Consider the following 27,879-nt stretch of genomic DNA (forward strand, 5'->3'; position numbering starts at 1 on the left):
GGCCACATCTCAACAGGCCTGCGGGGAGCCAGGTGACCACACAACAGCCGGGGTCGGCGAGACTGAATGAGTGAAGGCCCATGCTGGCGGCACGTCACTGAGCGGGGCTGCCCAATGGGGAGGGGAGGCAGCACGCTGGAAGGGTAAATCCCTGCCACCTGGAGTTAACGTGAAACCAGGTTCCTCTTTCCGCCTCCCGCACTTAAAGTTTTGCCAGGAGAGGCACCTGGGTGGCTCAGTTTAAGCGTGTGAATTCGGCTCAGGTCATGATCTCACAGCTCGTGGGTTCGAGCCCCGCGTCGGGCTCTGTGCTGACAGGTCAGAGCCTGGAGCCCGCTTCGGATTCTGTGTCTCCCTCTCTCTCTGCACCCCTGCCCTCTGCTCACACTCTGTCTCTCTCCCTCTCTCAAAAATAAAATAAACATTAAAACAAAAAAGGTTTTACCAAGGAAACAGAGAATAATGCTGTACCTGTAGCAGGTTTTTCCTTTTGTTCTCCAGAGTCACCAGGATAAGGACTTTTGCTTTTGACCCTGCCGTTAGCATTTTTACAAATTTCCTTGAGGAAAAACACAAGAACGCGTCACTCCCTCGAGGGGACCCTCTGGCATTGCAGCCTGTCCCCCACGGTGAGGTCAGAGAAGAGCTGACAACTCCCGGCAACGCAGAAGTAGGTTCTGAACGAGAAATCAGAGCGTGGCCGAGCTAGAGCAAACGAGCTTGATGGTCCCAAGAACACAAATCAAGGGACCCGGCAGGTTATGGTTTTGTTGCGTCTTCGCTTCTGCTTAATTCGCCTGCTTTAAGGGATTTTCACCCAGACTTCAGCCACAGCTCTTGGACGCTTCCCCCCTTAGAGACTAGAGAGTGAGTCCCGAGCGAGCAGGTTCAGAGGGCAGGTGGCTGGGGCTGTGCGGGCTCCAGGGCTGCTGCGGGTCAGTCTACCCGGAGAGGGAGGGACACGGTGGACGGGGACTTACGGTCCGCCTCCGGCGGGAGTGCTTGTGGCCGTTGCTGTCGCTGGAGGACGTCTGGCTCATGAGGGGCTCGTGGGACCCGTTGCTACCCAGGCTCCCGTAGCCGCTGGAGCCGCTGTGGGGGACGGGCTGGGGAGACAGCAGACAGGAAGGGCTTAGATGTGGCTGGGGGGCGTGGCTGGCACTGCGTGTTCGGTGCCCCCCAACACGGCCGTCTCGCAGAGGCTGTGACCTGCCCTGGGGAGCAGGGCAAGGACAAGGTGGGGGCTGGGCTGCAACCCCGGGTCAGGCTGCGGGACGCATCCCCCGATCCCAGTCGCACACACTCCCTGAAAGAGGGGCCATTCGACCCTGTCCCTCAGCTCCCTCATGGGCCAGTCTGGTTTCTACCCAGGGGTTTTAGGAACAAGAAGGGGCGTGCTGTGGTGTTGCCGTGGTCTGAGGAGATGGACAGGCAGAAGCTGCCTGGCTGGGGGGACTGGTGGCCACGCTAAGTTTTCTCGAGTGCTGCGTCTGTCCCCAGAACACGGAGAAGGCATTCTCTGGTCCCCCGGGCCCAGCAGGTGACCCGCTCTCACCCGGTGCACCTGTGGGGGGCCACGCGTGGGCTCGCACCAGGGCCTGCGGGTGGACTCGGGGGCTGGGTGCCATCCTTCAGTGGCTCGCCCCGGGCTGCCGTTCAGGCACAGATGCCCCAACGTGTATGGCTGGGGCTGCTTCCAACGGTGCAAACTGCAGGTGTGCCCAACTGTCCGGGGCCCAGACCAGGGGTACCGGGACGCAGGGAGGAGCCGGATGCGGGGAGACGAGCCTGAGAGGGAGGGAGGGGCACCCCGGGTCTCCGAGCAGCCCTGGGCCACTTCCACAGGGGGACAGGAGGGCGCTCAGGCAACGCACCCACCTGTAGCAGCAGCCGGTGTATCTGCTCCGTGAGCTCCTGATCGCTGGGATGGAGGCCCTTCTCCTCCACACACGACGGAGCCGAGAACACGTCTTCGTTCAAAGGGCCCCTGTGCCGCGCGAATCTGTCTGTTAGTTGGGCCCCATGCCGCACACCCCTGCCAAGCTTGCCTCCCCCCTGCAGACCCGTGGGCTGCCACCTGCCCACTCACGACCTCCTTTCCACTCGCTGCCCTGCCTGCATGAGGTGTCCCCCTACCCACCCACCCCCGCCCTCCCGGGGAGCACAGGCGTGTGGCGGGAGGTGACTTGGGTCCTGGTCACCCAGTCCCGCCCCACGCGGTGTGCTGGTGGGGGAGCCAGGGTCCCCGGGCCGCACCGTGCACTGAGAGCACTCACACCCTGACTCTGTGTCTCCCGATGATGAAAGAGATTTTTCTGCTCCATGGGTTGATGAAGCTGGACCAGCTGGTGTCCAGGGTGACGTATTCGCCGTTCCGGGCACGGAACCGGATGGGAGAAGAGTCGAAGGGCTGTCCGCCGGACTGCACGACTGGGGGAGGGGAAGGGTGCGGGCGTGAGGACGAGAGGCTGGCGCTCTCGGGAAGAGGGGAGGGAGAGGCGCTCCGTTCTGGAATCACCTCGAAACTCGAGAGACGCCAACCTCCCCAACGCTACCGCTGTCGGCGCCCTGCTCCGCTTTAAACTGTAACAACGGACCGTTGCCAAAAGCGCCACCACGCATTTCGGCACATGCGTCTCTAGCCTTGACCGGCCCCCAGGGGGACGCTGAGCGTCTGCGAGGCCTGGGCTCAGTGGGGACCCGTGTCATCCACTCCCCTGGCCTGGTCAGCACCTGTGTCGCCACAGCTGAACCTGCACCCCTCCCCCCACCCGCCAGGGAAGCCAACCGTAAAGGCAGGATGGCCACGGTTCAGGCTGTGGGCCACAGAGGCCCCACGAGAGATGAGTGCTCCTGACCCACGGGACTAGGGCTCAGGCACGGCCGGGGCATCCGTCACACACACTGGCGGCCGGCCTGACCCATCTAGGCTGGGTGCCGATGGCAGGATTTACTGTGAAAAGGGGACCTACTCTTTTTGTGGATGGTAAGCATCAAAGGCCGGTCGCTGGGGTGAAGCCGCACAAGTAAGGGGGTCTCAATCAGGTCCTGAGGTAGGTAGCCCAGGAGGGGGACCGCCCTGCAAAGCAAGCACACACACGGGGGTCCCTGTGCAGCCCCCCTTCCCCAGCCCCAGCCTCATGGCTGCGCTTCGGGACGCGGTCTGGAACACAGCCTCGAAGGGGGGGCCCTAGTTCATCTCTAAGGACCATCCTCCTCCTGGGAGGCAGGGAAGGGACAGACTCCAAATTCCCCAGAGAGCAAAGCTGGGGAACTGGGCTCACAGAGAACAGTCTTTCAGTTAATTGGCAAACAAAAGATGACAACATCCCCACAGGTCTGTGAGGGGAGCTAGGCCCTAGGAGGCCCAACGCATACAGGCCAAGTGCCCCAGCACGGGGCGGCATCTTCGCTTCTGAAAGAGTAAATCACGATAACGTTCTTGTTTTTGTCTTTTAAGGTCTTTTCTTTCTTCGTGTCATTTGTAAGTTTGGCCGGATGGGGCTGGGCATGGCTTCTTTTAAACAAGTTTTGCCTGGACGCCGGAAAACCCTGTTTGGCTCTTTTCCAGCTCAGGATGCTGTGCTTCGGTTACTTCGGCCGCCGTGTCTCGTCCTGAGAAGGTGCCACACAGGCGGGGGGCCTTCGCTCTGTGCCACTGGGCTTCCTCCTGCAGCTTTTAGGACGAGGTTTTGGGGTGACCGTCTCGGTGCCCGTTCTGCCCCCACGGCCACTGTTCCCTCTTCTGAGCCGCAGTTCAGCCTCCCCACCCTGGAGACCAGCCTTCTCGCATCGAACTGATGTTTCCCCAACCTCTTCCGAGCGGATGCCCTCACGTGGAAGGGCCTTCTCCAAGCCGTTAGAGCCACGCCTGCCTGTTCCCCTCGAATGGAGCTTTCTCGTGGGCCCCGTGTTAGGATTCGATCTTCTCCTCCTGGTCTGACACACACTCTCCAGGCTTCACGTTTTCATTTGATAGGATGTACAGAATGTTCCTGGTGCCCTTCCAGGTCAAGGTTTGGCCAGGGGAGAGGAGGAGGAGGAGGAAGGGGAAGAGGAGGAGGAAGAAGAGGGAGAGAGGGAGAATAAAGAAGGGGAGGAGGAGAAGGGGGAGGAAGGAGGAGGGAGAGGGTGGGGAGGAGCCCGTGCCACCGCCCAGGTGTCCTGTGCTCCGTGGGCTGGGCCGCCCGCAGGGCTCTGCTGAGGAAGGCCCTGTGCACCTGCTCACAACACCTGCACACGAGTGACACCTGTGCTGGTTTGCAGGCAGGTGTTCTCAGACTCCTGGAAGAATAAAAATTATCCTGGGGCTGCTGTGTGAACGCAGCTCCCACGGCCCCCACGCCGAGACCCTGTTGGATGGGGCTGGGAGGGGCCCAGGAACCTGCGCCTTGAAACCTTGTGTCTCTGGTGATTCTGCCACAGGGGGCGAGCAGAGCAGCCCTGAGCTGCCCAGAGCTGAAGGCTGATGGTTCCCTGGCTGCCCGAGAGCAACTCTTTCCCAGGAGGCTCTGCGTCCAGGGCGGGTACCTGGTGTCTCCAGGTCAGGCGCAGGCAGTGGGGTGGGCTTGATCCTCGACAGCATCTGTGGAGGTCGCCTGGGCCGACTGAGAAAGCCCGGAGTGCTTCTGGTGCTTCTAGGTCCACTCTCTGTGGGTCTGCTGAGGGGGGCTCTTCCCCATCACTGCCGGCAGCCAGCAGGATCTTCTGTCTTTGTGCAGGAGGGGCCGGGGGGAGGCGCTCCATGGGCTTCGGCCCCGTCAGCCAACCCAGAACCCTCTGAGAAGGGCAGGGCTCCCGACTCCCACAAGCACCATTTGTTCCGGCCACAGCACCTTGAGTGGGACACGGAGTGAAGCTCCGGGCAGGAACGGAGGTGACCCTCCCCCACCGCCCCCCCCCGCGGGGAGCAGGCTGTGACACACACGCTGGTGTGTGGGAAACATTTCTGCTGGGATCCTGCCATGGCGTCTCCAATCCTAACCCGAGCACGCCGTCCCTGGCCATGCCGTGCTTTAGTCGTGTGCGATTTTGAAAAGAGTTTAAATAGGATAATAAAGATAGACTCCATTACAACGATGATCAGCTCCCCAGAATGCTCCATTTACACAATGTTCCTATCTCAGGAGGTTGTTAGTGCAATTCCACAATCGTTTCATTGCCTGCAGTTCAACATCTTTGCGGATTACCTTCTCAAACCAACATGCAGCCTTAACTTTAGCTGCATAGCGTTCATGCCAAAAACATAAACATTGACTGGGCTGTGTTGAGCTGCTATTAAGTAACCACCAAGATAATGACGAAACGCTAAACATCACGTGATCGAGTCTGCCGCCACGAAGGGCGCGATAGTGATTCCAAGACACGCAAAGGGCACAGCGCCAGGCTGCTTACCTTTCGTCCACATCCTGGAACAAGCAATTTGGTGTATGCGTGGTCGTAAAAATTCTCTTTTCAGGAGGAATTCGAGGGGCTGAAAGAAGAGAATTTTACACAAGTTTCTGATTCTAATACACACTTAGTGCAGTTATATTATAGCTACCGGAAAACGCCGTGTAGATTCACAGGATGTGTGGCGGAGGAAGGAATTAAGAAGGGGACTCTGAACCACAGCCTGTCACATAGGGAGCAGAGCAGACCCTATGCTAGATGACTGCCAGCCAGCCTCAACTCCTCTGTGGGCCAGGTTCAGTCTAGAAGGCCAAGGACCGCCACACTAACAGAAGCACGTGCTGTCGCGTAGGCTTCTCTCGGCAAAATCGTGCCGGAAGGACATATCCGTGATCTTTCAGATCCAACGAGGGTGAGCTCAACAAATTGTTTAACAAAACAAATGAGTTAAGTGCTTAGATTCAACATTCTCAGCAAATGTCACTGTAACGGGGACTTTACAGTTTCTAGGGCGGGCAAAGAAGATAGAGTAACTTGCACAAAGGAAATCGCATATCCGGAATCTCCCTCGGCTACCAAATTCGTGGACAAAACATTCAAAACTCCAAAGCTTTCCATTCGTGAAGCAGAATGCTGTTGGGATGAACAACTCGGTGAAACCCAGGGAACCCCTCTCAGTCTTTCTCGAATATTTGGAAGAGAATATTCCATATGGAGGAGCCCCTCAAACATCTGAGAAAGGGCCACATACCTAAAACATCTCTATCGGTTTTAAGAAATAAATGCCTTTTTAAAAACTGGCATCATTAACCACTGAGACAAGATTATAAACACAATGGAACGTGGACCGAACTGGATCCCTGTGGTTCAGGAGTTGCACACGGCACCTGCTTTCTGGGAATTCTGGTCACGTGGCTTGCGGAGCTGCTGGGGCGAGGACCTTGGGCTCCCGGCCCGGTCCTGCAGCCGGTCACACGAGGACCGTGTCATACCACAGTTCAGGAGGTGGAGTCACCAGGAGGACAGAATCGGGGTGGCCAAGTGCCTGGGGGCCTTTGGGCTTCAAGGGAAAACCCAGATTTGGGGTTTTTGGGGGAGAAGGTGGTCTGAGAAGCCAGCAGGACCAGGAACGGGCACCTGGTGGGATAAGCCTGCTGTACTGTGGCTTTTCTACAGGCAGAGGGAGGGAGGAAAGAACCAGAGTGAACAGTGGGAGCCAGGCCGCCAGGCTGCACGTCGGGAAGGCAGGGAAGGCAGTAGAAGGTAGGACGAGCCACAGCCTTATTTCTCGAGTGGGCGGATGGTGTGGGGTCCTGAGAAGGCAGTGCTGTCCCTGTGCTTCCGAGGTGGGAGGTGCATGAGGATGGGAGGGACCTGGGGACCTGGCAGGGCCATCCTCACTGTATGGATGGAAGGCAGTGGCTGGGGAAGGGGCAGGGTGCTCTGGACACAGCAACAGCCTGGTCATGGGTGCGAGATGCCGGCACCCAGACCCTCTGATGGACACGGGGAGGCGGTATGGCAGGGGCCACCGGGGGGCCCAGGGGACAAAGGTGGGCGTGCAACCAGAGGGAGACGGACACTGTGCAAGGTGGGGGGAGAGGCCAGGGCTGGCGGTCAGCCTTACTGACGTTAGGGGTGAGCCACGGGACTAACTGAGGCACCATACGAAGCCTGTGCCCCCGCCTGGGCCGGGCTCTTACCTTCGTAGCCCGAGTGCACTCTCTCCGCCAGCAGCACGCAGCACAGCTGGCCATCGGCGCCCTGCGGGTCCCGCACCTTGACCAGGTAAGGCGTCATGCGAAACGGGTGGTAATGGATCTCGTTCTCGTGGCTCTTCCCGACACTGTGGAGGACGGCAGGGTCAGCGATGTGGCACGAGGACAGAAGGGATCCCGTCCTGCTTACTGCCAGCCACCTCTCCCCACAGCGGCTGCTCCGAGAGCATCCCTGCATTGGCTGTCCCGAAGCCCAGGAGGCGGAGGCAGGCTCCCCTCTTGGGGACCCGGGCCAAGCTGGAGGTGCCGCCCGGGGTCTGGGTCTGGGCCTCTGCCCCGCTCCCTCGGGTGTCAACGACATCAAACGGCACAGCGAAGAGTGAACAGCCCTGGGCGGTGGGAGCTCCCCCAGGAGCTGTTCTCTACAGGGGGTCACATTTTCACTGGGGGAGAAGACGTTGCTTCACTACTGGGGCCCCAGCCCCAACTGCCCAGGGTACCAGAACCCGGCCAGGGGGTCACTCCTGACACTGCGGCTGGACGCTCAACCAGTCACCTTGTTTCGGGCCAAAAGCCTGTTGGGGAAGCTCTGGGGGCTCTTTCTGGAAAAAACACACACTTGAGGTACAGGCTGCATGTGCTTTCGGGGTCCTCTTGGGCCCTGGGGTACGTGCCTTCCTGTTAAGGGCCCTGGGCCGCTTTCCCAGGTGACGGACACCAAGTCCAGGCTCCTCGGGCTGATGTTCTCCATGAGGAAGGGTCCAATCACCCCAGTGCTGACCATGCTGCCTTAACTCCCCATGCACATTGTTTTTATTCAAAAAATTGTTTTAATATTATTATCGACAGAGAGACACAGAGTGCAAGCAGGAGAGGGGCAGAGAGAGAGGGAGACACAGACTCTGAAGCAGGCTCCAGGCTCCGAGCTGTCAGCACAGAGCCCGACGGGGCTCAATCCACGAACCACGAGATCTTGACCTGAGCCGAAGTCAGACGCTCAACCGACTGAGCCCCCCCAGGCGCCCCCTCCCTGTGCACATGTGAAATGCAGTTTTCACACAGACTTTTCAGGAATACGTGCACTGCATGGCAGGGTGCCCGCATAAGCCTCTACCCTGAAGAGGTGCCGAGGGGCGAGGGGCGCGGGGTGGGGTCACGGCACAGCGGGAGCCGGTGGGCGCCACTCCCACACCTCCTCAGCCTCCCAAGTGGGGCTCGGGGGGGAAGTGCTGGCACCGTGCCCAGCTTGGGACACCCAGGCACGGGCTTACCTGACTCGGCAGAAGAAAGACTTCTCCTCCATGCAGTCTTGAGTAAACGCATCTGAAAGAAAGCCCCGAGTCACACACCCAATCCCATCCGATCTCATCCCATCGCACGACAGGACACACGGGCTGGCACTCTGGGCTTCGCCCAAGCCACAGAGAGGCGGGAGAATTGTCAGGTGCGAATGCATGTTTACACAGGCACAAAGCGGAGCCCTCAGAGGCCATCTATCACACTTCCGACTGAAACGTGCTTCGTGAGTGTCGCACGTACCGGATCAGGAGGGGCTGCCGTCTGCCGTCTGCCGTCAGAAGTTTACCATTTTTGAAACGGTTCTGAAGCTGACACAAACACGCCAACTAAGAAGCCATTTAACTCGAGGAAACCGACTGACTGATGGGCCGAACGTGTGTGTGTAAGGCTCTAATACCTCCGCTACATGTTTGGGGGGATATTCGGTTCTAATAGAAGGCCCTACCCAAGCTTACATCAATCCTTCTGCTAAAATATTAACCTTCTTCAAAATCTGAAATGCTGAGCAACACGAGGTCATTCAGACGGCGTCATCAGAGATGAGGGAATGGCGTTTCCATGATAAAGGAATTTTTTAAGAAGAAATCTCAGACGCTGATCTTTCACGTAAAGTTTCGTCTACTCGAAAGAAAGAGGAAAAGTAGGAAATCCCTAATGAGGGAAAACAGCACAGAGTTACGGCCTGGAAAGGCCTCGGAGAAGTCACCTGGTCCTTCTTTTTTATTCAGACAAAAATTCAGGGGCAACCATCCTAGGGAGACGGTGCCCGCCTGTTCACGCTGTAAACCACAGCTGTGTGGAGCGATGTCCCTTCCACGCAGTGACCTACGGGTCCTCGTGACACGCCCTGCAAGCTTTAGTGACCTGACTGCACAGTCCTCGGTGGGATTTCCGGGAGAAGGCAGGCGGCTCTATATCTGAAACCAAAAGTGAGTGTCTCCTTTCACGAGTCAACCCTACGGCCAACTCCCGGCTTGGCTTGTCTGCTGTAGGGAAGGTTCCGCCACGCAGCTGTGGTGGGTGGGGTGGCGGCCCGGCCGGCAGGAGGAGGAGGGAGCAGGTGGGGACAGGGGCCCGCGATGCAGGAGACGGTGTCAGTGGGGCTGAGGAGCACGTGATATGAGCACAGATGCTGACCCCCGAGCCAAGGGCGAAACGGGAGCCGGTTCTGGGCGATGTGGCCCCGGGGCAGGCTCCAGCCAAGATCACGACTGAGGTCACGCCTATCTGGGATGACCCCCACAGTCACACTGAGTCCCACTGTGTCCCGTCCCTCCCGGTTCCTTAGTGTTTCTGCCCTTCGGTTCAACTTCAGCTCCGAGAGACGAGAGCCCCATAGGGGACAGGTAGACAGATGGTGGAGGCCTTACACGGCAAAAGGGGGGCCTCTGCTGGCCTCCCTGGTCCCTGGAAGTGTGGAGAGGCTTCAGGGAAGGCCTGAGCTGGCTGGGCCCCTCCCCTGTCTGGCACTTTCTGCCAGGACCCCGTGCCACGTCTCTGCTGAGACTCGTCTCGCCACTGTGCAGACTGGAGCCTGACCAGCCTGGAGAGCTCGTGGTTTGAGCCCAGGAGGACGTCGCAGGCCGCCAGCATGAAGCTGCCCCTGGCCGAGGGGAGGAGCGCCCGCCCGTCAGTGCGACATCACTGCGGCTGACCGCCATGGCGCCCGCAGGACACAGGGCCCGGTCTCTGCACTCTGCGGGTTCACGCCAAGACCCCAGCTTCTCAGAACGACTTCGTTTCTAAAATGCCTAATGTTTCTTAGAGTCTTCTCACTCAAACGGCTTTCCCTCTCTGAAATTCATGAAAAGACTACTTTTCTAAGTTTATCCTGAGCGAGCAGCTTTCCGTCTTTGGCCTCGACAGCTGTCGGGCAGGGGCGCGCTGCCGGTTTCTGGCAGAGGTGAGATGTGGCACGTGCCCCAGAGCCCCACGACCCCCGTGCCGCTGGCACACAAGGCCAGGTGGCCACCGCTCAGCCACCGCCCGGGCCCTCACCTGCTCCGCTGCAGACGCCCCAGAGCGGGAGCTTGTAAGGCGTGGTGGACGCGTGGAACACACTGACGTCGTGGGGCGCCAGGAACTCCACGAACCTGGCGCCGGGGAAGACGTCCCTTTTACAGTGAAAGATGGAGGCAACTTGGTCGGAGATGTACAGGATTTTCCCGGTGACCAGGGACACCGCTGCAGCAAACATGCCCTGGAAGGAAGAAGGGGCTCAGTGGGGACAGCAGATGGGGTCCGGATGGGCCGTCCCTCCCCGGGGCCACAGACTGGGGGCTCAGGGGAGGCGTCTGGTCCCCCTCCTCAGCCCTGGCCAGAACTCTCCTCGCCTCTACCCCTCTCCCTCTCCCCCGCCAGCCCATCTCTCTCCCGGGGAGCCCCAGAGGCTCCTGCCCTGGGCTCCCTCCCCACTGGCTAGCCTGAGCCCTGGCCCGGGGAGCTCTGGGGGGGGGGGGTTCAGCTGCAGTGGGGACACTGAAGGAAGGACACAGGAAGGACTGGGGAGCCCCACTCTCCAGGCCAGTTCTGCCACGATTCCAGCATGTCTGGGTCCCCACCTGCCCTTACGCCTGCTCTCTGACTGAGACGTAGGGGTGCAGGGAAGGGAGCACTCGCTCCCCTTCCCCCAGATCCCCAAGGGTGCCCCCACCCTAACAGACTGCTTAAAAACGCATGAGCGTTGGAGTCTCGGGAGCTGAGTTCAAATCCCAGGTGCCCCAAAGTGAGCCTAAGATCACCTGGTCACTGCTCGGTCAAGGTGGGGCTCACTCTTACACGCACAAGGCATGGGGCGGAGTCGCCGTGAGAGAAGGACAGCCTCACAGAAAGCTGCAAGAGTGTGCTACACGACCCGCTTCTGAATCGCCCACTTGACCTTGTTTTCGTTGAATGCTCGAACTTATCTCCTGACCCCCCGGAACCCTGCAGTGGCTTAACCGGCTCACCTGGATCAAGGGCTCGGCTTTCGGGGGGAGGGGGGAGACTCCGCTCGAGGGGGGCGCTTACTGCGTTCTTCACGATGAACTCGGAAGTGGCGCCCTCGATGTCCTCCGCGGTGTAGCAGGGCAGGCTGGCGCCGCAGGCCTGGCTCTCGCCGGACAAGAGCAGCTGGTAGTATTCCTCACTGGCTGCGGGAGAGACCAAGGGGCTGAAAACGGCTCCCGCCTCTGTGCGTCCGGACGCGGCTGTTCTCACGGAAAAGGGGGGCTACGCACACTAGCCTCCTCGGACGCCGAGAGAACGGAAAGAGAAATGTGAAGGCAAAGCAAACAGAAATCTTTCATTTGCCCTGAAAACCCCGAAGACCTGCGATTACAGAACTTCTAACGTGGTGAGTACATGGGGCGCCGGGGAGGCTCAGTCGGTGCAGCGGCCGACATCGGCTCAGGTCACGGTCTCACGGCTCGTGGGTTCGAGCCCCGCGTCGGGCTCTGTGCTGACGGCTCGGAGCCTGGAGCCTGCTTCGGATTCTGTGTCTCCCTCTCTCTCTCTCTGCCCCTCCCCTGCTTACACTCTCTCTGTTGCTCAAAAGATAAATAACAAAAAATAAAATAAAAGTCAAACGGTAAGTACACATTATTTTAAGTAACCTGGGTGGAGAGTTCCCCCTAACCCTCACTTTGCCCACAAGGTCTTTAATCATGACCCAACAAGGGAGTCTCTCTGTAGGATGGCCGTGGCCCCAGTATGTGGTTCCTTGTGGCCCTGGCGCTCCCATCCGGACAGAATCCACTCATCTCAGGACATACAGCTTTCAAGGGCAACTATCATGGTGCTGCCCCCCCCCCCCGCCCCAGGCCGCAGCCCCGCCCTTCAGAGAAGCCCCTACCCCTGCAGTCTGTGAGCGCCCTTGGGTGGGCTGGCAGAGCATGGTTTCTGTTTTTACTCTATTAACCCTCAAAAAACAGACACAGGTTTAGACAGGAGCCTGCAGAGAGACCTGGGGCTGACGAGGGCACCCAGGAGGCCGGTGGATACCGCACATTGCAGACCCCCCATGCCCAGCACCGGACCTTTCCGCCAGACTGCACTGGCGAGCGAGGGCGCCCTTCTGACAAGAGTTGTTCAAACGTCAGGAAATATGAAGACGATTTGGAATATGGCTTCGTATCCATCACCGTTAGTGACAAACGTGCCGTGAGCGTAAGCCCTGCCTGGAGGGAGTAACTGATGATAACAGAACAAAGCCATTGTTTGAGTCTTTATCTCAACCTCCCGGGTTTTTCTCTTCTTACCCACATTTTCACTGTGCAGGGTCCACTGGGCCCCCCGCGTGCCTGTGACGGGTACACGAAGGTCAAGTGGGTAGAGCGGGGCTGGGGGTCCCTGGTAGAGGGACATGTACCCTCTTATCTGCTCTAACGAGATGCTGGCCTTTCTTCTGTCTCTGCTTCCTGCTCATAAGGGACCAAAACAGCTGAGAGATTCCTCAAAGTGCAGGAGTGGGGGGTTCCCAGCAAAACGGAAAGGTTCGCCTGAGGGTTCACTGCTCGAAGATCAGGGATACTTCCCCCAAGCTTTCTGCTGTTCTCTCTCAAGCACTGCAGGAAATTTAAAAAAACTCTCAAAGCTCATATCCCCATTCCCAGCAACAGACCAAAAGGCGAGGCTGCACGAACCTTTCTGACTGTCCCGTAGCTAAAGCATCCCGAGGTGACCCAAACAGAGGGGTCACAGCCCAAACTCCTCGGGATGGATGTCTGCAGAAGGGCTCACCCAGCAGTCAAGTTCCTGCTTCTCTAGAAAAGCTGGTGCGCGCGTGTGTGTGTCCTTAGGGCAGTGTGCCCCTTACCCGTCCCGGAGACAGAGGCACCTGCGGTTGCCTGAGTCCCAGGAGATGGGGGCGGGGTACCTGCTCAGTGCGAAGTCCAGCCGCAGTGAGTGAAGGAAGTCCTCACTCTGTCGGCAGTTACTTAAGGGGCTTGGAGTTTATTGAAATGTCAAGTGTCTGAGCTGGATGATGCAAAGGTTTTGGAAACTGCAGTGTTTGTTCAGATTCCCGCACTGCATCTATGAGGACTTGGGCACAGGTACCCTCAGGTGGAAGCCTTAGTCTAGACCACGGGCAGCCCTAAGGGCCCTTACATAATCTGCCACCTGAGAGTCAGATCCAAACATGCCCCCAAGTGGGAGTGGAGTCTGGGCGGGGCCTGTGATGGAAGGAGGCTCCCTGCTTGGCTTCCTGGGTGAAAAGACACAAATACACGGAGACTCACATGGAGATTTTTACACAAACAAGAAGGTCTAAAGCAGGGACCCGAAAATACTGTCCTGTGAGGGTGAGATCTGGCAAAAGCCTCCCTCGTATCTCTCTTTTTTTTTTTTTTTTAAAGTTTATTTATTTTTGAGAGAGAGAGAGAGAGGGAGAGAATGTACTGGGGAGGGACAGAGAGAGGGAGAGAGAAAAATCCCAAGCAGGCTCCACACTATCAGCACAGAGCCTGACATGGGGCTCGATCTCACGAATTGTGAGCTCATGACCTGAGCTGAAATCAAGAGTAGGACGCTTAACCAACTGAGGAGAGGAGCATCTCTTGTTATTTTTCAAAGGAGCCACCGGCCCTCAGTTCAACTCACATCCGTGCTCTGAGCTGCTCACACAGTAGGGCCACCAGCTCCCACCTGAGCCTGGAGGAAGCTGTGCTCTTTTGAGCACGACCTGACCCCAGCCCAGAGCACAGAAGCGTTAACGCTGTAAATATACGTCTTATATCAGCTGCTTTTCTGTTTTTCTTTTTTTTCTCTCTAAATGCCAAGTACAATAGAAAACTTCCAGAGAATTAAGGTTTCCCATCATTGCCTTTTCCCAGACTTCCACAATTTCCTTCTGCAGTTTCAGGACTGGGTTTTAGAAAGTCGACACCACCCCACGGATTTCTACGAGTTTGGATCAAAGACGCGGCCGGACCTACCTTTCACCTGCTTCACGCTCCTCAGCGCATACTTCAAGGTCGCCAGCGTGCTGGCTTTCCCTCTGGCCTTCTTGTCTCCAGGGAGGTGGACCCTCAGCTCCCTCAGGGTTTTTATCAGCTCCTTGTGCGTGTCTGCTTTGGCAGACTGCTCGCTGCTGTGGCATTAAAGAAAGCCATCACACGTTGGCTTCCTGACTCCTCCTTCCTGTGCCTCTAGTCCCATTTCTGCACCAGGCCCCCAGGACATTTCGGTCTGCGTGGTTCTCTGTGGCGCACTGTGGGATGCATCGCAGTATCCCTGGCCTCAGCAGCAGAGGCCAGAATCGCCTCGCCACTTGTGACAACCGGAGCTGTCTCCCGACCCTGCTAGACATCTCCTGCAGGGGGACGAGACGCCCCGGCTGGGGACCACTGCTCTGACCCAAGTGAGTGCGGCACGAGCCCCTTCACCTGGGCTTCCTTCCCCCCTGGCTAGAGCCGGGCTTTGCCCAGCATGGCCTGCTTGTCAACCCGCAGTCTGGCTGAGCAGGCTACCCCTCGGGAGCCCTGCCTGCCTGACCCGTGTCAGACAGAAAAGCATCGGGTGATGGACATTACAGAGCACAGCAAACTGGTTTCCCGGGGGGCAGGAATGTGAATGAGGAACACGAGAAGTCCTCAGAGAGGAAAGTTCTAAGAAGGACATCTAAACTTAAGGATACAGAGAGAGAACAGGTGGGCACCTCCTGGTAAGAGCAGAGGGTGCTGCAGGAAGAAGGTTAGAAACCAGGTCTCATTCTAGGGCGAGGTGGCTAGGTGCCCACACACCCGGGCTTAAGAGCCGGCGTCTGCTCCAGCGGTCATACGAAAATGTCTGTGGATATGAAGTTAAGGATGCCTGTGTCACAAACACCTAACGCGGGCGCGGAATGTTCCAGGGGGACATAACCTCCAGTAACAAATCTCCATGTCTCTGAAGACCCGAAAGCAAGGGGATGCTAACCGGCCTCACCTGCAGCCACTTGTCGTCGTGCTGTGTTCAGACTTCGCCATCAGGAGGCCAAAGGCATCTGGACTGTAAGCACGAGTGAGAGGTAAGGCCAGACTCAGAGGGCTGCATGCTCCACCCACCTCTTCCCCCATCCCACCAGAGACAACGATCCAGATTATACCAGAGCAAGGCAACTGAGGAAAAACACGAGGGAAAGGGAAAGCGGGAGCATAAAACCTTCAGATACCAGGAAAACTAAGTGTTCCGAGAAGGACTGAGGGAGCAAGTTCATTTTCTGGAGGCCGCCCGGCCGCTCGCAGGGCTCCCGAGTCCTCGGCCCCCAAGACCTCACCACTCTCGTTAGCGGTTGTCTACTCGCAACCAGATACTCGACACCAACAGTCGCATCGCTATAGTACATTTTAGTTATTCTGGGTTAATGAGATTTCTCTTTTTAATGTTGAAAAACCGGGCCATCGTGATTTAAAGATCACAAAAGCGATCCAACAGGATGAGATACAGAGAAAACAGACACCCAGCCCGGCCTCGGTGGGCCGAGGGTCCCACCTACCCTGGGGGGGCGACAGGCCACCGGACCAGCACCCCCAGCTCCTTGCTGCCCCGCGAGCCCCGCCCTGAGGGGCAGTTTTCGTTGGTTTCATTTCCGCTGGAGCCGCTGCTCATGTCGACGTCTTCCTGGAGGGGGGCTTCATGGGGCCGGGGGGGCTCCACGGGCTCCTGGGCCGGGGGGCTGGGGGGGTATTCTGCGTATGTGTTCATGTTGGCTCCACAGTGAAGCTGGGAAAAGAGAGAAATGTCATCAGGCCTCGAAGAGCTCAGTCACCGCAGCCGCCGCGTGGGGCACCTCACTGGGATCTGTCTCCACGGTCCGCTAAGTAAGCCGGGCGCGGTCAGAGTCAACCGTGGGCAATCTTTGTTCTTGTTCACTGAGCTCCTACCTGCCCTGAATTAGGAAGTGGATGAATCGCGTGGCCGCAGCCCCCAGACGTCTCTAATTGCCGACGGCCTGGTCAGGAGGCGACAAGAGCATCAATGACCACCGCCCGGCACGCGGGGAGCTTTGGCAAAAACACGGATTCCCACCGGATGGCTGGTGGGGCCTAGGAACCTGCATTTTACAAGTCTCCCCAGGTGATGTTGGGAGAGCAGGAGGGCTCAGAAGTCTTTGCATCACAAGCTGCAGGAGACCCCGAGCCCAGGCTGTGGGCGGGGGAGACCCTCTGGGAGAGAGAAGGCCGTGGGGCAGGCGCTGCCCCGTGAGGAGGGCAGAGTGGGCGGGAGCCCGGACAGCGGCACAGGGGTGAGTGCACGCAGGATGTGGAGGGAGAGGGACCGGCGTGAGGCCACTGAAGGATTCGAGGTAGCAGACGAGTGAACTCTGTTGCGTTCGGACAGGTCCTCACCACCGTACTATGCGGAAACTTTGGCGCATTAGGGGCGGAAGGGTGGAGGGGGCTGAGGTTAGAGCCAGGCCAGCCCTAAGGTTTCTGCGACAACCCTGGAACACAACCATGAGAATGAGCTGATGGTGAGTATGCAAGGGGGGAGGGGCCTGACCGGAAGCCTAGGGATGGGTAGAAAGGTGTCCCTGGGAAAGGACGACCCAGGATGGTGTCTCCCTCAGGGTCTCTCGGGAAAGAAAAGCTAGGCAGGTGGGGGAGGGGCAGCTGCTATTCCACAAACCACCCCCCCCCGCCCCGCCCCCAGCCCCGGCCGGAGGGGCAGGAGGAAGGAGGGTCATGAAACCAAAGAACCGAGACGACCTGCAATTTGGGGGAACAGAGCTGGGGGCATAGACCCCTGGCTCCTCTCTCCTCCTGCCCTCAGCGGTCAGAGAGCCAGAAAGCGAGGGGACCCTGCTGGCACAGGCCTGGAAGGCCAGCCCTTAGGCGCTGAGCGGGGAGGGAAGATCCAGAGGGCCCAGCCGAGGTGCCCTGACTGAGCGGAGTCCCCGGGGACAGAATGTGTCCCCACGGCTTCCATGTGCTCAGAGAAACAGAGCAGACACCCGGTTGATGGCAGAGGCTATGGACACAGTGTTTCACGTAACCCTCGTGATCACTCATCATCGGACACCACATAGGATACCATTCCTGGTATCAGTCTACGGAAGAGAAAACAGGCCAGTGACCCACTCAAGGCCACGCATGGCAGGTGACAGGGCTGGATCCCGTGTCCACCTGCTCCTGAAGACGGGCACCCACGGGGAATCCAACCACATTACTCTCCGGAAAACAGCAGGTGTGATTAGACCTCGTCTTGCACATGAACCAACAGATGGGCAAAAGCCAGCGTGCGGCTTCTAAAAAGATGTGCAACAAAGACCAGATGAACAGAAGCCACACGGCGTGGGGGAGACCAGCAGAGTTAGGACGGCACCTACTCCGTATCATAAATAAAAATCAAGAAACGGTGGGTTCAAGGAAACAAGTAATGAGGGATGAGCCGAAGCCACAGAATGAGAAGAAAATGCCACCTTAGAACAGAACACCAGAGAGACTGAGTCCAGAGTCCCTAACGGACAAGATGGCCTCAGCGATGGGGAGGTGAGCGCGAGGAACTTTGAAAAGCGGCAAGAGAAAGGGCGATGCTATCGGAGCCTCGTGTTTTCACCTGTGGTAATATCTCTTCCTGAAAGAGACACCGCACCTTAAAACAGAGATTAAAACGAAAGATACACCCCAAGAAAGCCAACGTGGGTGAAGACGGATTCCCACCTGCTGGTTGAAGGACTCCCTGAATACCAGGCAAAGTTAGAGACGGGTCAGAGCCAGCGACATCCCGATGACAAACGATGTTCCCGGGGGGAAAAAAATCTACCCGCATCCAAACAGGAGAAACAAGTAGATTACCTACAAAGGATGGAAAGTCATGTGAGTCTTGGGTGGAAGACACAGTCCGCATTCAGCTCAGAGAGGAGGTGGCTGTGGTCAAAGGGAGGAGATCTCCGCCCAGCATACCTGCTCATTATGGCCTCAGCAGCAGGCCAGCGGGGTCCTGGATTAGAGAACCCACAACACCCGAGCAAAGTCAGGAACAAAACAACAAGTCTACTACTCAGCCTTTGTGTTGCCGATTCGCTTGTTTGTTTTTAACATTTCAGGCAAGTTCTGGCTGATCCGGTGACAGAATGAAAGGTGTTAACTTTGGGAGAGAGAGAGAGAGAGACCAGAGACTGAGAACAGGTATTCCCACAAAGAGAAACACCAAAGATCTAGAAAGCTGGAGAGATGCTCGACCTCAGTGGTCACGAGGAAAAGGCAAAGGATGAGGTTACCAGAAATTAATGGGACTGACGACATCCAGTGTCCACAAGGCGGAGGACTTCTGTGCATTGTGGTCACTAACTCAGTCTTTCTGGAGGGGACTCTGGGCATGTTCAGCAACATTTATAATCTGCACCCCTTCCCACTGCTAGGAGCCCCTCCGCTCCATGGGAGGGTCTACACACCTGCACGAAGACCCGAGTGTGGTGTTTGGAGAGGCACAAACCACCAAAGGTCATCTCGGGCACCTGGTCCACCATGAGCACCCCGGCCAGTGCCAGCCTCGACTTCAATCTGAGCGTGTGCCTCACCTGTCCACACAGTAGTGAGTGACCTCCCCGCTCCCCCGGCTCAGAGCACAGCCTCGGTCTGCACGACGGTCCACAGTTTTGCAACGCCTCCCTGGCTGCCTCCTCGGCCCTGACACTGAGCTCCGACCTCAGGACCTTTGCACGTGCTGCTCCCTGGTGCCCGCAGGCTCCATCCTGCAGACAGCCCGTCCACCCTGCACAAACAGCACTGACTTCCTCACCTGTTCCACATCCCCGGCCTGGCTTCCTCTCCTCCATGGTGCTGACGCTGCCTGCTGCCGGACTCCCCCTGCCCTCCGCCCTGGTGTGCTACAGCTTTGAGTCGTTCCCTGCTGTCACCCCAGGGCCCCGCACAAATTGCTAAAGGCATGAGGCCTGGGACAGCTGTGCTAGGGGATACTATGCACCTCCTGAAAAGAGGAAGACAAGACCCACTGATGTAGGAAGATTCTAAGACACAAAGGAACACCTCACAGGACAGGAAATAACAACAAAGCGACGGACGGCACTCAGGCGGGGCTGGGCGCTGCCTTCTGTTGATTCACGCGCTCCTAAGGCACGTGGCGCTTCGGGCTGGAGTAGGTCAGGGATGGGGACAGGTGTCTTTCCTGTCCCCGTGGAGCTTATGTTCCAACGGGGAGAAGATCATCAGCAAGGGAACGGCATAGGTAGTGGACGAACTGTGAAGTGCTGTGGAGAAGCAGCAGGGCAGGAGACTACGGGCTGCTGTGTGGGAGAGGCCGGGTGGGCCGCCGGGCAGGGCCTGTGCGTCGGCAACGTCTGACCTTGTCCTTGAGCCCCGCCACCCCGGGTGGTGCCGATTCACGGCCCCTCGGCCTCGCTCTCCCTCAGGCCTGTGGCCGCTGCTCCTCCCCAGCTGCCGCCAGAGGGCCTGGCGGACCAAACGGGCCCGAGGGACGTGAACTCTGGCCATGGAGGATGGGGGAGAGGACCGGCGAGCAGGGAGGCACCCCTGCACCCCTCCCTTGGACGGAGTTCCGAAGCTTTCCTTTCTTCTCCTTCTCCTCCTTTTTTTGGATAGCCTTTGTGACAAGGCCCCAGGGGGCTGAGAGACCAGCTGGGCATCTGCGAAGCAGGGCGTCGTCTCGGAGGGGCACCGTCTCAGCGGGATGTGCTCTCAGCGGGGCCTCATCTGAGCCTTCTCTGCTTCCCTTTCCCCTCACTCTTGCTGCCCCGGGACTGCACCTCCCAGTGACATGCTACCATTGGGTCTCCGCCTGGACTCTGCTTGTAAGAGTGAAGAGAGTGAGAGAGTGGGCCAGGAAGGTGCTGCAGGGAGAATATTCCAGGTCGGGGAGTAAGTGCAAAGGTCCTGAGGCAGGGGCGCGTGAGGAAGATGGACCAGTCTGGAGCAGAGCAGGCGAGGCGGAGGGCAGGAGGGAGATACAAGGTCAGAGGTGGATCACAGGGCGCCTCGCTGGGGCACAGGCAGGGCTCTGGCTTTACTCCGAGTAAGATGGGAAACGGAGTTCTGTGCGACAAGATCTGCCTTACGCTCTGACAGGGCAACGGGTAAAGGCAAGGTGGCAGCAAGGAGACCTTTAAGGGGCCTTGCTGCCGTTCAGTAGAGGTGCCAAGGGGCTGCCCGGGGCGCTGAGGGCATTCTCCCCCCGCTGCCCTCCTCCTGCCCCAGCACTCTGGATGTCACCCACCTCGTCCCACGGCCCTCCCCAGACGAGCGGCCCGTCCTCCCTGCTGAGTGAGGCTCAAGGCTGAGGGGTCAAGTGAGCCGCCACGGCACGGGCTCTGGTGGGTTCCACCTCTTCCTGCCTGTGGTGTGAGCTCGGCCCGGTTCCTGAGCCTGCCGTGCCTCGTCTCCTCACCCACGACGGGGTGACAGCGGCACCCGCCTCTCGTTGGTTAAGTGACCCAGCCTGTGCCAGCTGACCGAACGCAGTCGTGTCCAACAAAGGCTAGCTTTCATCAGGACCACCAATCACTACAGGCAAACAGATGGGGCGACAAAACAATGTGTTTCTTTAAAGGAGATACTTCACTGCCACCAGAGCTGTCCCTGTCTTGTACTTCAAGGACAAGGAGCTTAGCCGGCCACCCCCCACCCCTGGACGGAGGCATCGCACACTCTGCTGGTGTCTCAGCTCCCCGCCTCGTGGCCCTGCCGGCCCCCGGGAGCCTGCCTGGCCTGGCGGAGTAGGATTCACCGGGTAGGGGCCACAAGATCAGCTGAGCTGGAGGGTAGATCTTCGCCAAGAGGGTCTGACGAGGGGGCAGAAATGTGAAGGAACACACCATCCAAACCACCCGAAACTTCATCATTCCAGAAGATGCGTCACTCAGCACCAAGGGCTCTGACGGACCGACCTCATTTTGCCAACTTGGCAAAACCAACATGCTCATCAGGGCGGACTTTGCCTCCTGCCTTCCACAAATGTTCCCGGAGCACCTGGGGAGCCCCGGGCACACCTGTTTCCACCCCTGGGGAGAGGTGCTCAGAGCTTGGGGCGCCAGGGGCCCCAGAAAGGCAAAGACACCCAGGCTAAAAAGGAGACTGCTGGGGAAGCTGGGGTGCTCCTGTCCCTAGAGGCCCCCTTGCTGCCCCCTTCGCAGACATCCATCCCCTGGCTCTGCCCCTAGAATGGGCAGACCCAAGGGAAGGACCCTGGTCACATGACCACACTTGACTAGCGAGGGTTGTCTTGACTGGACAGGGGAACATTTAGAAAGCACAGTCCACAGTGAGATCACAGTCTGGACGGGCCTCACAATACCACGGGGTGGGGGGGGGCAGGAGGGGGGTGGGGGCGTGGAAGGAGAGGGGCCGGGAGCCAGCCTGTCCAAGCCGGCTGATGAGTTCATGAGGGTTCATTACACCATCCTACTTTACAGGCATTCAGAGTTTCCATGATAAATAGCAAAAAAAAAAAAAAAAAAAAAAAAAAAAAAGCCCCAGGAACGAATGCACAGCCTGGTCCTCCGTCTACCCACCATGGCCACTGGCAGGCCTCGGGGACGGTGGCGGCTTCTCAAGACTCAATACCCTTGAACCACTTGCATCTCTTGGTGGAAATCAGAAGTCAGCGTATATGTGGTTCCATCGCTTCAGGTGCTCGCATTTTTTGAAACAGACGTTTAAGATACATCCAGAAAAGTCCTAAATTGTAAGGTTTTGATGTACGTCCACAAACCGAGTTCACCCGCATACCTCGCGCCCAGCTCTGGAGGTGGAACACTGCCAGCCCCCCCAGAAGGCCCCTGGGCTCCCCCCCCCAACCATCATCCACCCCCAGGGTCATCGCCAGCCCGACTTCTCCCGGCCGGGTTACTTCTGCCGCTTTTCACACTTTATACGACGGGGATCTCACACTGTGGACTCTGTCTGAAAGCCTGCGGTATTTTACAACCCCGAATATTATAACACGTTTGCTACTTCCTGATAGGAGCCGATTCCCCCAGGGCCAGCCTGCCGTAATCCAGAGAAAATGTTTGTCCTGCTAGATAAACACCCGCGCTCTCCATGGCGACGGCCTGGTGACTGGGGAAAACGCCGACCAAATATGGCAGGAAGAAGGCAGGAGAGAGGCGCCTCTCGGCCTCACTGAGACTCCTTTTGATTCTCTCGGCTCTGCCTTCCAAAGCCTCAAACGTGGATAGGCGTGAAACTTAAAACCGAGAATGTGGCAACTTCAGCTTCCTGGCTCCAGCGTGCAGGGAGGGGGCTACCCTGGGTGCCTGTGTCCCAGCGGGAGCACCCGGAGCCCTCAGGGCCTCCCGCCACCTGCTTGGGATTTGCTCTAGACGAGGAAAGACAGTAACACGCCTGTTGCAGACCTGCACACCGCGGGCTTACAGAGCTGAAGCCGGGCCTAACGACAGCTCAGGGGCAGGGCCCATCCGAGGCCCGTCGAGCCCCCCAGCTCTCTGCTGGGTCAGCAGGTGGGCCAGCTTCCCATGGGGGCCGGCACCCAGAGCGGATGCGCAGCGGAGGGGTTGTGTGTTTCTCCTGAGCTTTGCCCAATAAGGTCGTTTTGAGGGTCACTTGTTCTTTGGACTAAATGCCGAGAGGTCCTGCCAGCCACTCGGTGACCTGACGGAGCCTGTGGTTTGCTGAGGCCCCGTGAAGTTACATCACCGTCTAAAAACAGAGGCGTGTCCACCGGGATTTCTCTGAAAGTCGAGCGTGTGCGTGAGAAACACAAAAGAGGGAACCTTTCCTACTTTCTTCGAAGCATGGCGGACATACCTCACCGGGGAATGTTATGTGACCGGAAGGAAGGAGAGAGCGCATCAGACACCTGTCTCCTGCCCAAGCACCTGGAGAAATCAGCCGTAGAGGAACCAGAATCCAAAAGCCTAGGAGTGGAGACAGACCTGGCAGGCTGGCTCATCTGAGCCCCTCCGTGCAGACGAGGACACTGAGGCCCAGAGGGGTGGCTGAGTCACCCCCTCTCTGCCCAGCACCTCAGCCCCCACAGAAAGCTGGGCTGCGTTAGTTCTGTCCTAGTGAGTCACACCAAGATGACAGTGACAGATAACTGTGAACACCCACAGCGCCAGCCCTGCATTGGCATATCACGTAGCTCCCACTGAGAAAAAGAGGAGTCCCTTTCCTCGTTTTACTCATACACCTTATAAAAAGTGATGAACTTTGTATGTAAAAACTCAATTTCCAGTTAGAGGCTTCAGACAGAGCCCAGTTTCTTCTCCGCCAAATCCAGCCTGGGGCAAGAAATCCCCAGTGGGGCTGGGGGGGGGGCAGGGCATCGCCCCTCTGCAGCCAGGGAGAAGACAGTTGCCCCCCCCCCCCCCCCCGGCATCAGACAGGGGAGGTAAGAAGTATTCATGGAGGAATTTCTGCCATGGTTCTGCGCTTAACATTTGGGGGACCTGGGACTCCTCTCCCCAGATTCTGGCCCACTCAGCATTCAGTACCCAATTTCAGGCCTTTGTAGAATGTGTGAAGCTCATCCCGCCCCAGATCAAGACCCTCAGGATGACGGGAAGACCTTGGAGATCTTCCTTGGTGCGTGCCCAGCAGGGATGAGGGCCTCAGTTTCCTGATCTGTGAAGCCAAGGTGTTACCCTGGATGATTTCCAGGGTACCTTCTGTCTCTGTTGTATGAATCAGCTTTCCAAACTGCTTTCTTCTGTGTACATTACAGAAACCCTGGCAACCCAATTCTCATCCCTTACCTGGCCCTTCTGGAGCGCTTAAGCAGGCCAGTACCTGCCCCCGGTCCATGTCCGGGCCTTGGCAGCCAAGGTACACCCCAAAAAGTTGGTGTGAGTGCTGCATCACAAAGTGGGACCCCCTTCTACTCAATCTGGGGAGAGGGAGTAAATACAAGGAGGTCCAGGGGAGGCAAAGGGGGTGGGGCCGCCTCCCTGCCCACGGGCTCTAGGTCTGGCCTGGCACAGGAGCTCTCTTCTCTTTCTGCTTAACCAGCCCAGGGGACCCGTGGGCTATCCAGGTAAAGCTCCTAGACCAGCGTCCATCAGTGGCCCTTCCCCAGCCTGAGACTTGGCTCTTTGGCCTCAGAGCAGGAAATCAGCCCCCTAAGGGGCTCTGCACGTTCCCAGAACCGTGGCCCTGAACCTGTGGCCTTAGCCTTCCCAGGACCCTCTCCCCATGGGGCACAGGGAGGCGAGGCACGGCTCATTAAAGAAGATCATCTAGAGAAGAACAGTCCCGTGTGGTAGTCACTCGGTAGCTCCAGGACCTTGGACAAGTTGCCTAAGCTCTCTGGACCTCAGGCTCTCCATCTGCAAAATGGGGATAACAGTACTCACCCCAACCCACCCCTTTGAGACAAGAAGGAGTCAAATGGCCCGGAAAACTCTCGGATCACGCCTCCGTGGGCTGCAGGAGCCGCCGCCGCGCGCCCGGAGCTCGTCCACCGGACCCCAGACCGCTTGCCCGAGGCCCAGCCCGGCGGTTACGTAACCAGCCAGCCGGGCTGCCGGACCGCGGTCGGCGCCCCAGCCTGGCACCCACCGGCCTGTCCGCTCGCCCCGCCCGCCGTGTCACGCCGCGCCCTCACCGAGCCGCGTCCCCGCTGGTCCGCGCGTCCGTCCGCGCGTCGGTCCGGTCCGCCGACCCGGCTCCCGCCGCCGCCGCCTAGAGCAGCGCGTAGCCCGCAGCGCCGCCGCCGCTGTCACATAGTGGAAAACGTGACTGCGCGCGCCGCGCCCGCCCCCGCCTCCCGCTATTGGCCGAAGCTCATCCTCATCTGCATACCGAAGGGGTCGGGCCTGCGAGCGCCGCGTGTCCATTGGCTGCAGCGCCCGTCGCTCTCTTTACATAAGACGCACATGGAACTCCATGTTCACCGCGTCGGTTCCTCAATGAAGACGCGGCGCTCTCGTCTCCCCCTCCTCGTCCTCCCGAGTGATCCCTCCCACTTCCGGCCTCGGAGTCTTCCATTCAAGACAGCTGGCGTCGTCTGGCTAGGGGAGCCCGGAGTGGCGCGTACCACCGCGGGCCGGGGGGAGCTGGGTACCGGACGGGACCTGGCCCAGTGCACCTGGGACCGGCCGGCGGGGCGGCCGAATTGCCGCTGAAGCCCGGGCCCTGGAAGGCTGCCACCTGCGGCTACGGGCCAGAGGCGCGCCCCCGCGAGAAACTCCCTGCGGACATCTTTCATTCCCATTCATTCATTTACTCACTCCCATTCATCCTTCCCTAGGCGCTGAAACTGCGTGGGGGACCATGCCAGGGCTGCCCAGCAGGAGCGCCGGGTGCACGCCCACCCCGGCCGCCGAGGTCCACTCCTGCCAGGACGGTTAGCTTCTTATTTTTGAGATCATGTGTTGCAAATTTTGGTTCAGCAAATAGGGACATTGTTACTAGGAGGGGGTACCAAATAAATGATGTCCCTGCTCCCAACCACGTCATTAGGGGAAAAAGACCATCTCATTCATAAAAAGGGAACTTAAATACTAAATGGGGCGGTGTGGGTGATAAATTCACCAAGGCCAGAGTTATCCGCAGAGGGTCCATGGAGGAAGCAGCACTTGAAGAGGGGAAAGGAAAAGCATGGAAAAGGGAGGTTTTCAGAAGGCGCAAGCCACAGAGACACGTGGGCCAGAGGTACAGGGTTCTGGGAGAGAGTAGGTCTGGAGCATCCTGGCTGCCACTTTTTCTTTCAGTAAGCGTTTTCTGGGGGCACGTTAAGCCGGAGTTTCTGTTTAAAGTGCCAGGAGAGAGTGGAGCTTACTCTCAGACCAGCTGGAGGGCTGAGGCTTGCTTGAAGGACATGGAAGCACATGCAGGCTCCCAGGCAGTTCAGCTGCAGCAGGCTCTGTAACTACAGGGTCTCAGCAGGCAGGGGAGGCTGGCTGGGCTCTGAAGGGCTGAGGGGGCCCTAGCATCTCCCTCCGCTGGTCCCGTTCTTCCTGCTCAATAGCCTGCAGGCAAACTGAGCTGCTAGTTCCCAAAGCCGAACCCACATCCAGGAATTCCCGTGTTGGAGCCACTTCTTCCCCTCCCCTTGACAAGGTGTGTATACAACTTTGTGAGACACAGATGTAAACTGGGCAATCACCAAGTTCATCAGCACAGCTCTTCCCACATCAGCCCTCGGATGCCTGCTCTGTGGCTCACACTCCAAGGTGAGAGCGGCCCCTCCTCCTGTTTCTCTAACACTGACACCTAGAAACCCTCCGTGCCTCCCTGCCTAACACACACACACACACACACACACACACCAAGTAAATCCAGGCCCAGCTGCACCCTGCACACACCCAAAGGCCTTTTGTTTCTTCATGTACATTGACGTCAACGGGGAGCTCCATTGTTCTGGAAACAAGAATAAACAGCTCATCCACATCACAGAGCTCCTTCTGCTCAGCTTCTCCTTGGTCTCACTCCATATTCAGCCTGTAGCCTAATGTCACATTTCCTCCCTAAATTTAGCTCTTTCTATTTCTACTGTCAATCTGGTAGAAAGATGTTGGAGTCCATTATTTTAAAAATTATCAAACATCGCGGACCCCTAGGACCCTTCAGAACCTAATCTATTTTCAGTGTCTTCCTGCAAGGTTGTTTTTTTTCTTGTTGGAAACTTTCATTCGCTCCACAAATACTGTTGAGACCTAGGTGTTGGGGGTTATGCAAAAATGTATCTCACTGGATCTTTTGTTTGCAACATAGAAGAGGTGACGCCCCCAGGACCAGGCTTAGTCCGTGGATGCCATTCTCACTGGACCAAGAATCATGAGTGTGTGTGTGTGTGTGTGTGTGTGTTGCAGCATTAGGTGGGAGGGTGGAAAGAATCCTCTCTTGACCTAGAAACGTGTTGGGGTTGCTGTCACCTCTAGCACAGAACTCTTGGCCAAGCATATTGCTGTTAGCACTAGGGGAAGCAGGCTGGCAAGAAGGAAGTTGGGGGAAAGGGATGGTGAGACCTGGGGAATGCTGTCGGTGGAAGGAGCTGGCCTCCGGTGTCAGCCTTCACCCTGCCTCCCAGCCAAAGGCGGCTCTGCGCCAGCCCCCAGTCCATTTCTACCACCGGTTCCTCCGGTGGGCGTGGCTCAAGTCAGCCCCGCCCACCCATGCCTGCGCCCTGCCTGGAGGGCCCGTCTGCACCTGGCCTTCCGGGCCCTTGCAGAGTCTCTGTTCACGTTCATTCCGATGCTCAGTTAGCCAGCGCTTCCTGGGCAACTACTCTGTGACACGCACCGTGTTGGCCAGACTTACCTGCCTTGGTTAGAGTGGACATTCCCCGTCTGAGGGAGAAAATGCTCAATGTTTCACCCTGAAGCGTGATGTTACCCTCAGGTGTTTAGTTTTTTGTAGATGTTCCTGATCAGGTAGAGAAGTTCCCTTCTCTTACAGTTTGCTGAGAGGTTGGTTGTTTTTTAAAATCGTACCTAGGTGTAGGGGGCCTTTCATTCATGGCAGTATTGTTATTTTCCAATACCCCCTCCCAATCAGTCTATTTTTGCAGATCTGCAAATAATTTAAATCACCACAGCTTTGTCTCCACTCTACAACAATCTGTATACGCT

At 58.0% G+C, this 27,879-nt stretch overlaps 1 protein-coding gene across 5 annotated transcripts in view; it reads right to left on the reverse strand.

Moving 5' to 3' along the window:
• The window catches only part of PER2 (period circadian regulator 2), a 39,440-nt gene extending 14,396 nt beyond the window's left edge, over positions 1–25,044 (reverse strand). Inside the window, exons 1-14 of one of the 5 annotated variants that reach the window (XM_027046302.2) lie at positions 24,912–25,044; positions 15,865–16,091; positions 15,315–15,377; positions 14,324–14,478; positions 11,418–11,539; positions 10,407–10,608; positions 8,381–8,432; positions 7,095–7,237; positions 5,395–5,473; positions 2,973–3,079; positions 2,277–2,430; positions 1,879–1,987; positions 981–1,106; positions 472–559 (exon numbers count right to left, since the gene is read on the reverse strand). In XM_027046302.2, coding sequence (XP_026902103.2) covers positions 472–559; positions 981–1,106; positions 1,879–1,987; positions 2,277–2,430; positions 2,973–3,079; positions 5,395–5,473; positions 7,095–7,237; positions 8,381–8,432; positions 10,407–10,608; positions 11,418–11,539; positions 14,324–14,478; positions 15,315–15,377; positions 15,865–16,073 — 1,609 coding nt within the window. In that variant the 5' untranslated portion in view covers positions 16,074–16,091; positions 24,912–25,044. Of the gene's footprint in view, positions 1–471; positions 560–980; positions 1,107–1,878; positions 1,988–2,276; positions 2,431–2,972; positions 3,080–5,394; positions 5,474–7,094; positions 7,238–8,380; positions 8,433–10,406; positions 10,609–11,417; positions 11,633–14,323; positions 14,479–15,314; positions 15,378–15,864; positions 16,092–23,113; positions 24,799–24,911 lie in introns of those variants that run through there. The other 4 variants (XM_027046304.2, XM_027046297.2, XM_027046296.2 and 1 more) reach the window with 4 other exon arrangements.
• Between the last annotated feature and the right edge of the window lie 2,835 nt (positions 25,045–27,879).

The sequence above is a fragment of the Acinonyx jubatus genome, chromosome C1 (assembly GCF_027475565.1).
Source record: "Acinonyx jubatus isolate Ajub_Pintada_27869175 chromosome C1, VMU_Ajub_asm_v1.0, whole genome shotgun sequence".
Classification (NCBI taxonomy): Eukaryota; Metazoa; Chordata; class Mammalia; order Carnivora; family Felidae; genus Acinonyx; species Acinonyx jubatus.